At 55.5% G+C, this 10,580-nt stretch overlaps 1 protein-coding gene across 1 annotated transcript; it reads right to left on the reverse strand.

The window, feature by feature from the left end:
- Window positions 1–3,191: 3,191 nt before the first annotated feature.
- Window positions 3,192–10,351, reverse strand: CDC42EP1 (CDC42 effector protein 1). Its single transcript, XM_026072473.1, has 3 exons — window positions 10,148–10,351; window positions 5,224–6,308; window positions 3,192–4,061 (listed from the first exon to the last, which is right to left on the reverse strand). The coding sequence occupies exons 2-3, from the start codon at window positions 5,669–5,671 to the stop codon at window positions 3,211–3,213; spliced, it is 1,299 nt and encodes a 432-aa protein (XP_025928258.1). The 5' UTR covers window positions 5,672–6,308; window positions 10,148–10,351; the 3' UTR covers window positions 3,192–3,210.
- Window positions 10,352–10,580: the final 229 nt, after the last annotated feature.

Raw genomic sequence — 10,580 nt, forward strand, 5'->3', positions numbered from 1 at the left:
CACAAGCCACAGGGAGGGAGAGTGGGCCTGGAGCACACTGGGTCAATTCTGTTCCCAAAGTCCCCAGGGAGAGAGACTGAAATGTGCAGAAAATGAGGTAACAGGGGTATTGCAACACCTCCAACAATGTTGGAAGGAAGGATAGGAAATGTTTTAACATAAGAAAACAGGCTAAACTTTTACCTCCTTGCCCTCATGAGATTGAGGTAATGGGGAGAAGATTGCTGACCAGAGAGATGGCATTAAAGCTCTGAGTGAGACTGATGTATGATAGCAAACAGCAGACTTCAGAGGACTTTGAACTGGGTGGGATGAGAGTAGAAGAGAAGAGCATTTTATGGAGAGTCCAACYTAAAAGGACATTACAATGCTCCTGCTATTCCTCTGTGCTTCCACACTGCCTCCTTCAGTGTAAGCAACAGCTGTTTAGCTCAAAACAAACTGTGAGCACAGTGTCCCACAACCTATGGGACTTGCTGCTGCCTGAGCATTTGGGCAGAGGTTTTCTGAAGGATTGGAAGGCCTGTAGCCAAGCCAGTTTTGGGAATGGTAACATTTTGCTTCAGGGTGCAAACTAATTGTTGCTGGGTTGGAGAGGAAACTTTGCGCTCTCCTGTATGCTACATGGTGCTGCATGAATAGGAGAGATGGTTGCTTTGTGTATTAGTCACAATGAGAGGCAAGGTACTGGACCAGGTGATCCAAGYATCTCTGTGGTGCTGGCAAATCCCACTTCGTTGTGAGCCCTGAGTGCAGAGACAAGGTGATTTTGGGGCTGGGACTGGAATGTGGTCGGATGTGACAAGAGAGGTGTTAAGCTTGCTGGGTCACTGCAGCTGTGGGCAAGCTTGAGGAGGAGGCACCAGAGGAGAAATTAGTATCAAAACTGGTTTAATRAGAACAATAATAAGTGCATGGGATACAGAGTAGAGGCAGAAAGGATTTTCCACAGATGTGGGTCTTTGGTCTGAAGCTTGTATTATGGTGCGGGAAGAAGAGGGCAGGGGACCTCATCCTGAGAGCCAGAGTCCACCCAACAGAAAGTGCAGGGGTGGTGAAGGCTGTAGATGCTCAGGCCTTGCTGGTTGCCAGTGGCTGGAGATGGGGACTCCTTGAAAGTGCTGACTGCCCCAGCTTGCTGCTGCCTGCTGGTGCAAGGCAACTGCCTCTGGAAGTGGGGGAGATCAGCTGCCCCTAACCTCGATGACCTGACAGAGGAGCAGCACTCAGACATGCTGTTCCCACGCACACACACGCGCAAATGTTGGAGCCTCTGTTATGCTCAGAAGTGCTCCCTGACAGAAGAAGCCTGCAGAAGGACCAGGCAGTGGGTGAGCTGTGTGGGAACGGAGCCCTTTGGCCATGGCCTAGCATCTCCCCCTGCCACACACACATTTCTGTCCTGGAGAACAAGGGCAGTCCTGTGAGGGTCCCTTCAGTGACCTCAGCCCCAGAGCATTTCAGCTCCACGCTGTGGCACAAAGGCGCTTCTATGAGCGTTGCTTTGCACGTGGGACAGCGTGGGGGGCAACTTGTTCCAGGAAGGCCATGTTGCCCAGAGACAGTCGATTAGAGGCCTTAACCATCCACAAATACCCCTTGAGGGAGGCACTCTGGAAAGAGGGATGTGTGAGTAGGAAATGGGGAGAGGAGGAGAAGAGGGAAAAGAGACAGCCCAGATCTCAACTAGCCAAGTGGCTGCAGAGAGTAAGTCTTCTTGTTCTGAGATGGGGTGAAAGGAAGGGTAAAAGTATACCTGCAAAAGGGTATCTCTCAGGTGAAGTTATTGTGAGATGGGGGGTAATCCAGTGGTGGGAGGGCCCTAACATCATGTTTCTTAATCTTGGTGACTGGAGATGACTATTGAGATTTTTGGGGGCCCAAACTACAGAATTTGATGACCTGACAATCTCACCCCTGCATCAGCAAGGCAAGACATCTTTCCTTCTTCCTGCTGCAAGAGGGCAGGGGTTAGAAAACAAGACTTCCTAAGTGATGTGCAGCAGCAGGAGGCAAACGGAAAGCCCCCTGCAATTATCTTTGTGAACAATCTTGCCTTCCTTAACACTGAGCTCATGTTTTTTTGGAGGGGAAGGGGGAAGGCACAGTTCTGTATGTTTGTCTGACCCCAAGCCTCCAGCTGACCTTCCCAGGGCACGCAGTAGTTAGATATATGTGCTATATGGGAGGGTCTTCCACTAGCCAGAGCTGGGCAGACCAGCTTCCCTTATGTGTGAGACATATCGGTGGGAATATCTCCATGAAGGCAACCTTGCCAGCACAAAGGGGGCTTTGGTGGGAGGATGGAGCATGTCCTAGGTGTGTGAGCTGGGCTAGGCTGAGGGATGGGAGAGGTTCCTCTATTTCTTTCTGTGTGGTACTGCAGTCACATGAGACAGGAGGGTGCTGGTGCAGGTTGGGGGGAGGGGTCTCTGTGAGGCAGGAGAAGGCCTTGCTGCCCTCCAGGCACACCAGGAGTGGGCTCCCTGTCGCTGCCCTGGTGGGGGTGAGAGGCAGGAATGCGAGCTGGATTCCAGAGCCTGTTCCAGCCGGCTTGTGCTGCCGGCCTGGGAGCATTGCATGCAGGCTACTGCCTCCTTCAGAGCTGAGACAGCTCCCTGCAGTGCTTTGTCCCAGCGTGACTGTCTCAGAGCCCACTCCTGACTCACCGCCTCTCCAGGGCTGGGTTTTACGTAGGGGGAATGAGCCCTGTGTCTACAGTCTCTCCTTCTGTCTGCTCTCTGTTTATCACCTCTCCCTTTCCCGAGCAGTGTTTGCTTGCCCAGAGGATGTAGGATGGGGAAGAAATGGATTGGGGGTTTCTTTGGCATACTGGAACATTCGTTTGGCATCTAACAACAGTGAGGCCAGGAGGGGGAAGGACTGTGAGCATCTGTCTCAACACCCAGTGCTGCAATGCAGAGCAGAGCGGGTCTTCACCTGCTCACCCCGGCACCCTCACCCAGCCCTGAGGAGCCCTCTGGGAGATGGACTACCCTCTTCCACCCCTGCCTCCCCCCCGCTTCCTGCACCCCACTGCCCTCAGCTTGGCGCATCTCCAGAGGAGCATGACTCAGCCAGGAGTTCACCCAYTGAGTCTGTTGTCAGCTCGCTTAAGGAGCTGGCATCTGAGGGAAGGGGATGGGGCGAAGAGTGAAGACCATGGCACCAGTGTCTTTGGAAGGGGGCTGTGATGGGAGGGATGGTTGTTCACACCTTGACTTCATCGTCCTCTTCCTCCTCATCAGCGTACTCGAAGGAATTGCTGCGGCCATCCTGGGTGCCAACATCCCCCTCCTGCAGGCTCAAGAGCTCATTCTCTTCCTCATCCTCTTCCTCTTCTTGATTCCATGGGCCCTCCAGGGATTGGCTCTCTGTTGTCACTTGTGACCGCCATGAGCTGCTACTGGGGCTCTCCCACGAGGCCTGTGTCTGGGCCTGTTGGGCACCCTTGTCCTTTTCCTCTGAGCTACGTGGGGTGCTTGTTCCACCATAATGGTGAGCCAGGACCCRGGCTGCCCGGTCAAACTCTCCCGCCTCTATGGTGCAGTCATTCCAGTGTCCCTGCCACAGGGTCCCTCTGGACACTGCCCCTGACCCCTCTGCCAGCCCTGAAGCCCAGCCAGAGCCCCTAACTTTGGCAGGGTCCTCTCCTATGTGCTGAAGAGCATGTGTCTCTCCATTAGCACGGACAGTCAGTCCTAGCAATGAGCTGGCCCTGGACAGGTTAGTTTGCCCAGAGTGGTCCCAGAAGCTGGATGCTGCCTTCCCCTCTCCATGGGCTATGTCTGATCCCAGAGGGAGTCTGTCCTCAGTCCCCTCACCATGCAGGAGAATGTGCCCGCCAGGCAGGTCTTGGCCATCGTCCCCTGCCTCATTTCCATTGGTTTTGGTGAAGCTCATCACCTGGAGGAGCTCGCTCATGAGAGACGGCCCCAGGTCCAGGCGGAAGGAAAGCAGGGAGTCTGAGCGCGTGAGCTCTGTTTCGCCAGGGAAGGTGCTCTCTTGGGCCTTTTCCAAGCGAGGCACACGAGGGATGGTGCAAAATCCAGACTCCAGCCCTGCAAGGCACAAGGAACAGCTGGTGAGGGGGGGGGGGGCACAGCTAAGACATCATGATAAGAGGAGGCCTGTCTTAGATCTCCAGAGGACAAGGGACACTGACACTAAATTGGCACATGTCACTGTCCTGTCAGTGGCTCTAGCCTGTGAAGGAAAGGCCAGGTTTCATCCCTTACTGCCCCATTGGTCCTAGGCTCACCAGGTCCAGCAAACAGAGGGTTCACACTACTGCACTTCAAGGATTGTTTCCCTGTGTAGACATCTCCAAAGCCCAGTTTTCAGTGGAGGTCTCAAGGTAGGCACCAGGTTTGGTAACATGCTGGTGGGGGACGAGCCATGCAGGTGGGACCAGGAGATGGCAGCATTGCCTCAGCTTGCCTTTCCCTTGGAACCCAGCCACATCCATGGGCTGCCACAGGCGCCCCCCGACCATCCTGAGACCCTCTGCCTCAGAGCTCCCTCCCTGGAGAAAAGCTGAGCCACAGCCTAGTGTTTTGAGGCCAGAAAAGCCATCTCGCTGACCCATCCCATCATTCCTGAAAGCCTTCCTCAAAGGTCCCTCCTGGACCATAGTCAGCAGGGAGGGATGTGGGCACATAGAGGAGGAATGGACTGAGACCCATGAGGGACATGTGGAGATGGAGGGGTTGGTAGGTTAGGAGAAGCACCTGTAATAGGCCCCTTGGCCTCGGTACATTAGCATTTGCCACACTGTCCCAGCACCCGCTTGGCACCCCCAGGGAGGCTGCCCTTGAGAAAGGCATAGGACTAGGGGAATATAAGGGGCACCTCCTTAAAACTGCTTCACACAGGCTGGCAGCTGAATGCAGGTTATGGGGAGGGAGTGCTGCCTGCCTGGGCTGGTGCTGGAGGCACATGGAGGAGAAACGTCTGTGCCCCACCCTGGGGGCATGCTGGCAGGAGACACTCAAAGAGCAGGAGCAAGGATAAAAGTTGAAAACAAGATTAGAGTTTCTCCTTGTAAGGTTTACCAGGGCTGGGGACTCTTAAGTGGCCTGTCTCTGCTGAAAGCCTAAAGGTGATGGCTGTCCCTCAGTTGGGAAACTGAGGCACTGTGTGTTGGAGAGGCGATGCAKAAGTGCAGTGCCTCAGAGCTAGCCCCCTAGCTGGCATCTCACCCCTGCCCTGTGCTTCACTCACCATAGGCCTGGTGTGTTTTGGAGAAGCTGTTGGAAGCACTTTTGAAGGAGAACTTGCTGGTTAAGCTGCCCCCGCCATTGCTGCCCCCATCGTACATCCCCTCATTGAGCTGCGGCAGCGACACGGCATTCTTGATGATGGGTGAGACAGCTGGGGGGGCAGGCGATGTCTCTGCTTGGCTCCCACTGCCCCGGTTCCTCAGTGGTGTCCGGCGGACATGCCGCAGTGTCCGGGTGAAGAAGTTGTTGGCTTTGGCTGTGTCAGCCCCACCATGGTTGCTGAGGAAGGAGGTGTCCCCGAAGACGTCCCCGCCACGTCCCACGTGCATGGTGTGCCGGAAGTCCCCCAGTGGTGGGCTGATCATATCTGGGGTCAGCTCTGACTTCAGCCGCCGCTTGCCATGGGAACCTGACACCCAGCTGATCACAGGGAGCTTTCCAAGGCTCATATTGCACCCTGTTGCACCCTCACACCAACACCTTTAAAAGCCCAAGAAACTAGCCTTCACTGGGCCTCCAACACCAGAGTCGCATGTCACATCCCTGGCCTCCTCATCACTCTTGCTCCTGCCCCTGGTGCTCTCAGGGGCTTGGGGGCACAGCTCACGTTGTGGTCCCTTGGCTTTAAGAGTAGCTGGTGGGAATCTTGCCTGTCTCCCTGTTTCTTTGCACTGTTACACTCATGAAATTACCCACAGAGTGTATGTCTCAGACCCGTTGGCTGCCAGAAACTTCCCCAGTGAGTGGCACAAGGGACTTCTGGCTCATCATATAACTCCTCCTTGGGGAAAATGGGAGAGGGGAGTCTTGTTTTCTTGCCCCCACCTCCCTGATGAGGATGGTGGTGTGAAGGTGTCTCAGAGGGGTCTGCAGTCACCCCAAGTGCTGCTTTTGCTGCCAGAAGCTGCGTCTGGCTGGCAGCAAGCAAAACCACAGGCTTAGGGCTAATCCACTGTCTCCCGTCTTCTGTCGTCTGTGCCTCCTCCTGCTGGGAGTGTGGGAGCTGATTCACAGATGGGGCAGCAGGTCACAGAAGCTGGAGTGAGGGGATAGCAGGGCAACYGCCTTGATCCCCTTGTAAGCAGCCTAAAAAAGACAAAAGGAAAGGTGAAGCCCCTGGAGAGGATTTTCCTAATTATGCTGCCTGCAGGAGAGGTGTACTCCAGAGACTGGCTGGGCTGGGTGGTCCTGAAAGCAGGGAGGTTAAAGCCAGTGCATGTGTCCTCCTCTTGAGGTGGAAGAAGAAGGCTTCCCCCTTCAAATCCTCCTCCCCCGTACCTTTCAGACCCCTTGGCTTTGCCCATTGCTCAGACCTAAGCTGAAATCCGGTTTCCAGATGGCACCTCCTCCCAGACAGGCAGAGGCCTTGCCCTGCCCAGCTGTGTGTGCTCCCAGAGTGAAAAACCTCTCCCTCATTTTTGCTATTCAGCCGAACCCTTCAGGAGAGGGTGAGGCCTGGGGACCGAGTAGTTCTCAGGGAGGAGGGGTGGCAAGGAGGGGAATTGCAATATTTGTATATTGGCTTGTTTGTCCTCCTTTGGCTCTTTTCCTCTTCAGATCCCTAAGTGCTTGGCAAACCTTGCCAGAACTTGAATGCAGCAGCATGGAGTTGGAGCCTGAGGTGTAAGGGGGCAGGCAGGGGAGAGCAGCAGGCTGCTTKTCAGGCAAGGAAACTGAGGCATGCCAAAGGGAGATGGATTGCTCAAGGTCAGAAAAGTAGGTGGGACCCTGCGCTCAGGCAGGTCTGGGAGACAGCAGCACTGGGGGACAAGCACGCAAGCAGTAGCTAGGCATGCAACAGCAGGGCGATGACCGGACGGCTACGTGGCCTCTCTGCTGGAACGGATCAGCAGGGAGGACGCTCACATCAGCAGAGCCCAGGGTGGTGTGCATGGCAAGTGGGAGAAAGAGGGCTTGGAGGAGCTGGAAAGGAGAGAATTGTCTCCTCAGGATTTTGGGCACCTCAGTATGTCAGTGATCCAAGTCTCCTTCCTGGGCATGAATTTGGCACTGCAGGAAGCAAGTCAATGGGTCACTGAAGGCTGTGGGGGCATGTCCCTCCCCAGGCTCAGCCTCTCACAGAGGCTGGAGGYTGGGACTGGGGGAACAGAATGGGGCTGGGTCCTTTCAGCACGGCCAGTTGTTGAGAGGAGCATGCCAAGAGGAGATGTACGAACCTAGCATCCCTTGATCTCTGAGTGCTGGAGCTCTCCTGGCCACATGGCTCCATCCGTCCCACCCCTGCTACACTGCCTACTTCTCCTCTCTGTTCGTGGGTCACCTTGAAGTGGGTGGCCAGTACCAGTGASAGCAAAGCCTCTGGCAAGGGGGAGCCCTGGGTGTTGCACTGCTTTCTTGGCTGGCTACACGTGTTTCACCTTGCCCTGGCCTTGTTTGCTCACCCAGGGCCCCYCTTATCTGCCAGGGGTTAATGCCTGGGTGAGGGAAAACAAACCTCCCCTTGTGGCTCCGGGCACCATTGGTTGCTTCCCTTTGTGGCGAGGGAGCACAGGAACGGTGGCAGTTTTGCTTCCCGTTGGCTTTCACCTCCCTGGCTTGCAGTGCCTTGTTCTGCCTCCTGCACATGGAGGCTGCACGTCCTTCCTTGAGGCTGGGATGGGCCACACACGTGGCAAATTTGGGATGGGGGGGCAAATGGTGAGAAAGTTTCTCTCTCTGGCATAAACCCATTCATAGCCACTGGCCAGGGCTCTACTGGGACTCAAGGAAAGCACTTGGTGTGGGCCCTGCTGTCCCCCTGCAGCACAGCTGGGGTCTCAGAGTCATAAGAAGAGAAAAGTGACATCATTTTGAGCTTGCCCCTGAATTCCCTAGGAAGGTATGTGACCCTGGAAGAGGGTCTTATGTGAGTTACGACACTTTATTTCCCTGTTTTCCATTCCCTCCATATATGGGACCCATTGCAAAACTAGAAGTGGGGACTGTCCCCTTCAGCAGTGATGTCTGCATGATGTGGGGCACATGCTGTACTACTAGGCCTAATCTGAGGAGAGGAAAAAGCTGCCCTGGGTCTCCTGCACAGCTGAGCTGCCCTGAGGACCTCTGCCCTAGAGACAGGGTGGGAAGGTGAGGGGAAGGGTGATACTGGAGAAGAGGCCTGGCCCCCTCCATGCTCCCTGCCTGGTGAACCTACCAAAGGAAGATGTGGTAGGAGGAAAGTGTTTCTCTCTATTTACCCATCCCCTGGCCATGATGGGGACGCAAGCCTGTGCTTCCTGGCCCTCGGCTGTCCCTGGCTGCTTCCCAGGCAGCAGGCACTGCCTTTCCCTGTACTGGGAGAGGGATGGAGGCAGCTGGTGCCAAACCCTACCTGGATGGCAGGTTTCTGGCAGGCCTGCTCGGCTTTTTCTACCTCCAGTCCCCTCTTTCCTCCTTCTCCTCCTTCCTCTGCCTCTGCTGAGTATCCAAATCAGCTGTGCCCAAAGCCAGCGCAGGCCCTTTGAGCCCTGCCCTCCCTCTGCCTTCTCTCCCTCTGCCCAAGCATATCCCTTCATGCCAGAGAAACTCGTGATTCTTGGGGCAAAGGGTCACCCGTGTGCTCCTCTCCTCCAGTGGGCAAGGGGACCCTGTGTCTGGCCGCCCGTCCGTCTGCCAGACACATAGCACTTCCATCTGGCAGCCCACTGTGTTTGCCAGCCTCGGGTGTGGCAAGCTCGGAGCCTGTCCTCACCTCTCTTTCCCTGTCATCCCCTCTCCCCATCTCTCTTTTCACCAACTCTGGGAATCCCTCTTCCCTCAAAGGCAAACCACTAAAAGGCTGTCGGCACCTCCTCCTCCTCCCACTCTGGCCTCCTCCATTTCCCCCACTGAGTTCAGCTGGTTTCCACTGGTTTTCCAGTCGCCAGGAATGGCCAGAGCTGCTCTGCTTGCTGGGAAGAGCGGAAACCAGAAAGAGGGGAAAAATAATCCAGATGTCTAGTTGGCTGGAGCTGCTGAAAGCAGCCTCTCCCCCCTCCTTCTCTCCTTACACCACCCTCCCCCCCCCCCCCCCCCCCMCCGCCAAGGGGACATACTCCAAGGAGGGAGAGGAGATGTTTGGGGTGGTCTCAGTAGGGGGGTGAGTGGGTGCAAATTGCTGTGGGTGGGCAGGAAAGCTTTCCCAGCCTTCCTGAGCACTGAAAAACTTCTTCTTCCTGAAGGAAGAGAAGCAGAGGCTCTGCAATTGGGSCCACTTTGTTCTGGGATGGGGAAAGCCAGAAGGGACAGGGTTTTGGGGAGGGAACCATGCAACTGGGGAAGGGGAAACGGGCTTGACTGGCCAGGCTGGGCTTTTTCCAGCTCCTCTGGAGCAATGCCGGGCAGTAGGCGGACAAGCCTGAGTCTGACTCCCGCGCTGCCTGCTGCTATATATATATTTATATCTCTCTGTATAACATGGGTGTTTTTCCAAGCGGACGCACTTGGACATGGAGGAAGGCTGGTGTTCCAAACACAGGCAGTTTCCAGCCATCCCCTCCCTACCCCCTTGTCCAGAACTGCTCCCTTTCTTGCTCCAAAAACTAAAATTGAGGCTCTGAGAGCCTGCAGGGCTTCATGAGATATTCAGAACTGAGGGAGAAAGGTGGCAGCTGGAGGGGGTGCCTTGCTGCTTTCTCAGCTCTGGGTCTGCTTCCTTGGGGCTTCCCTCTTGCCCCATTTTTTTCCTCTCTCCCCTGGCCTCTCTCCCGTCTCTTTGCTCCGTCTTTCCATTCCTCTTCTCTTCATTTCCTGTTGCATTCCCGTCGTCTCCCTTTCTTTTGCTACATCCTCCCCGTCTCCATCGTCTTGCCACCCCTCCCAGTTCTCCCACCCCTTCAATCCCTCTCTTACCACCCTCTCCAAACTTTTTCTTCTGCTCTGAAACATCTCCTCCCCCGCCCCGCCCAAGCCCTACATGCATAGGAATCAAAACTTTCAGGATTTACCTCTTAAGAACCAGGGCTTTCTTTTTTTTGTCCTCCAGCAGAAAAGTTCGGAGAAGCTCCCAGAGTGCCCCTTCAGCCTGCTTCGGGGGCTACCAGTGCTGTGTCCCTGAGGAGGGGGGAAGGGGAGGCATACCCCCCCTTCTCCCACGGCTGCCCCCCCAACGCTGGCTCCCCAGGCTGCTCTTTTGGCTGCTGTGCATAACACACTGGTGCCAGTGGAGAGAGGGAGCGAAGCTGGCGGGGAGGGGATGTGGGAAGGAGGGGGCGGGCTGCAGCACTGCTGAACCAATCCTCGCTAACCCTAAGCAATCTTTGCCTCAGCAATGAGACCAGAGAAAATGAGATTTATTCCAACTATCCAGGACAGAAAACTTCAGGAACTTCTGTGCCTCCCCCCTCTTTCCTAGTACCATTTCCCTTCCTCTGGGATCAG

Source organism: Apteryx rowi, unplaced genomic scaffold (assembly GCF_003343035.1).
Source record: "Apteryx rowi isolate R43461 unplaced genomic scaffold, aptRow1 scaffold_343, whole genome shotgun sequence".
Lineage (NCBI taxonomy): Eukaryota > Metazoa > Chordata > Aves > Apterygiformes > Apterygidae > Apteryx > Apteryx rowi.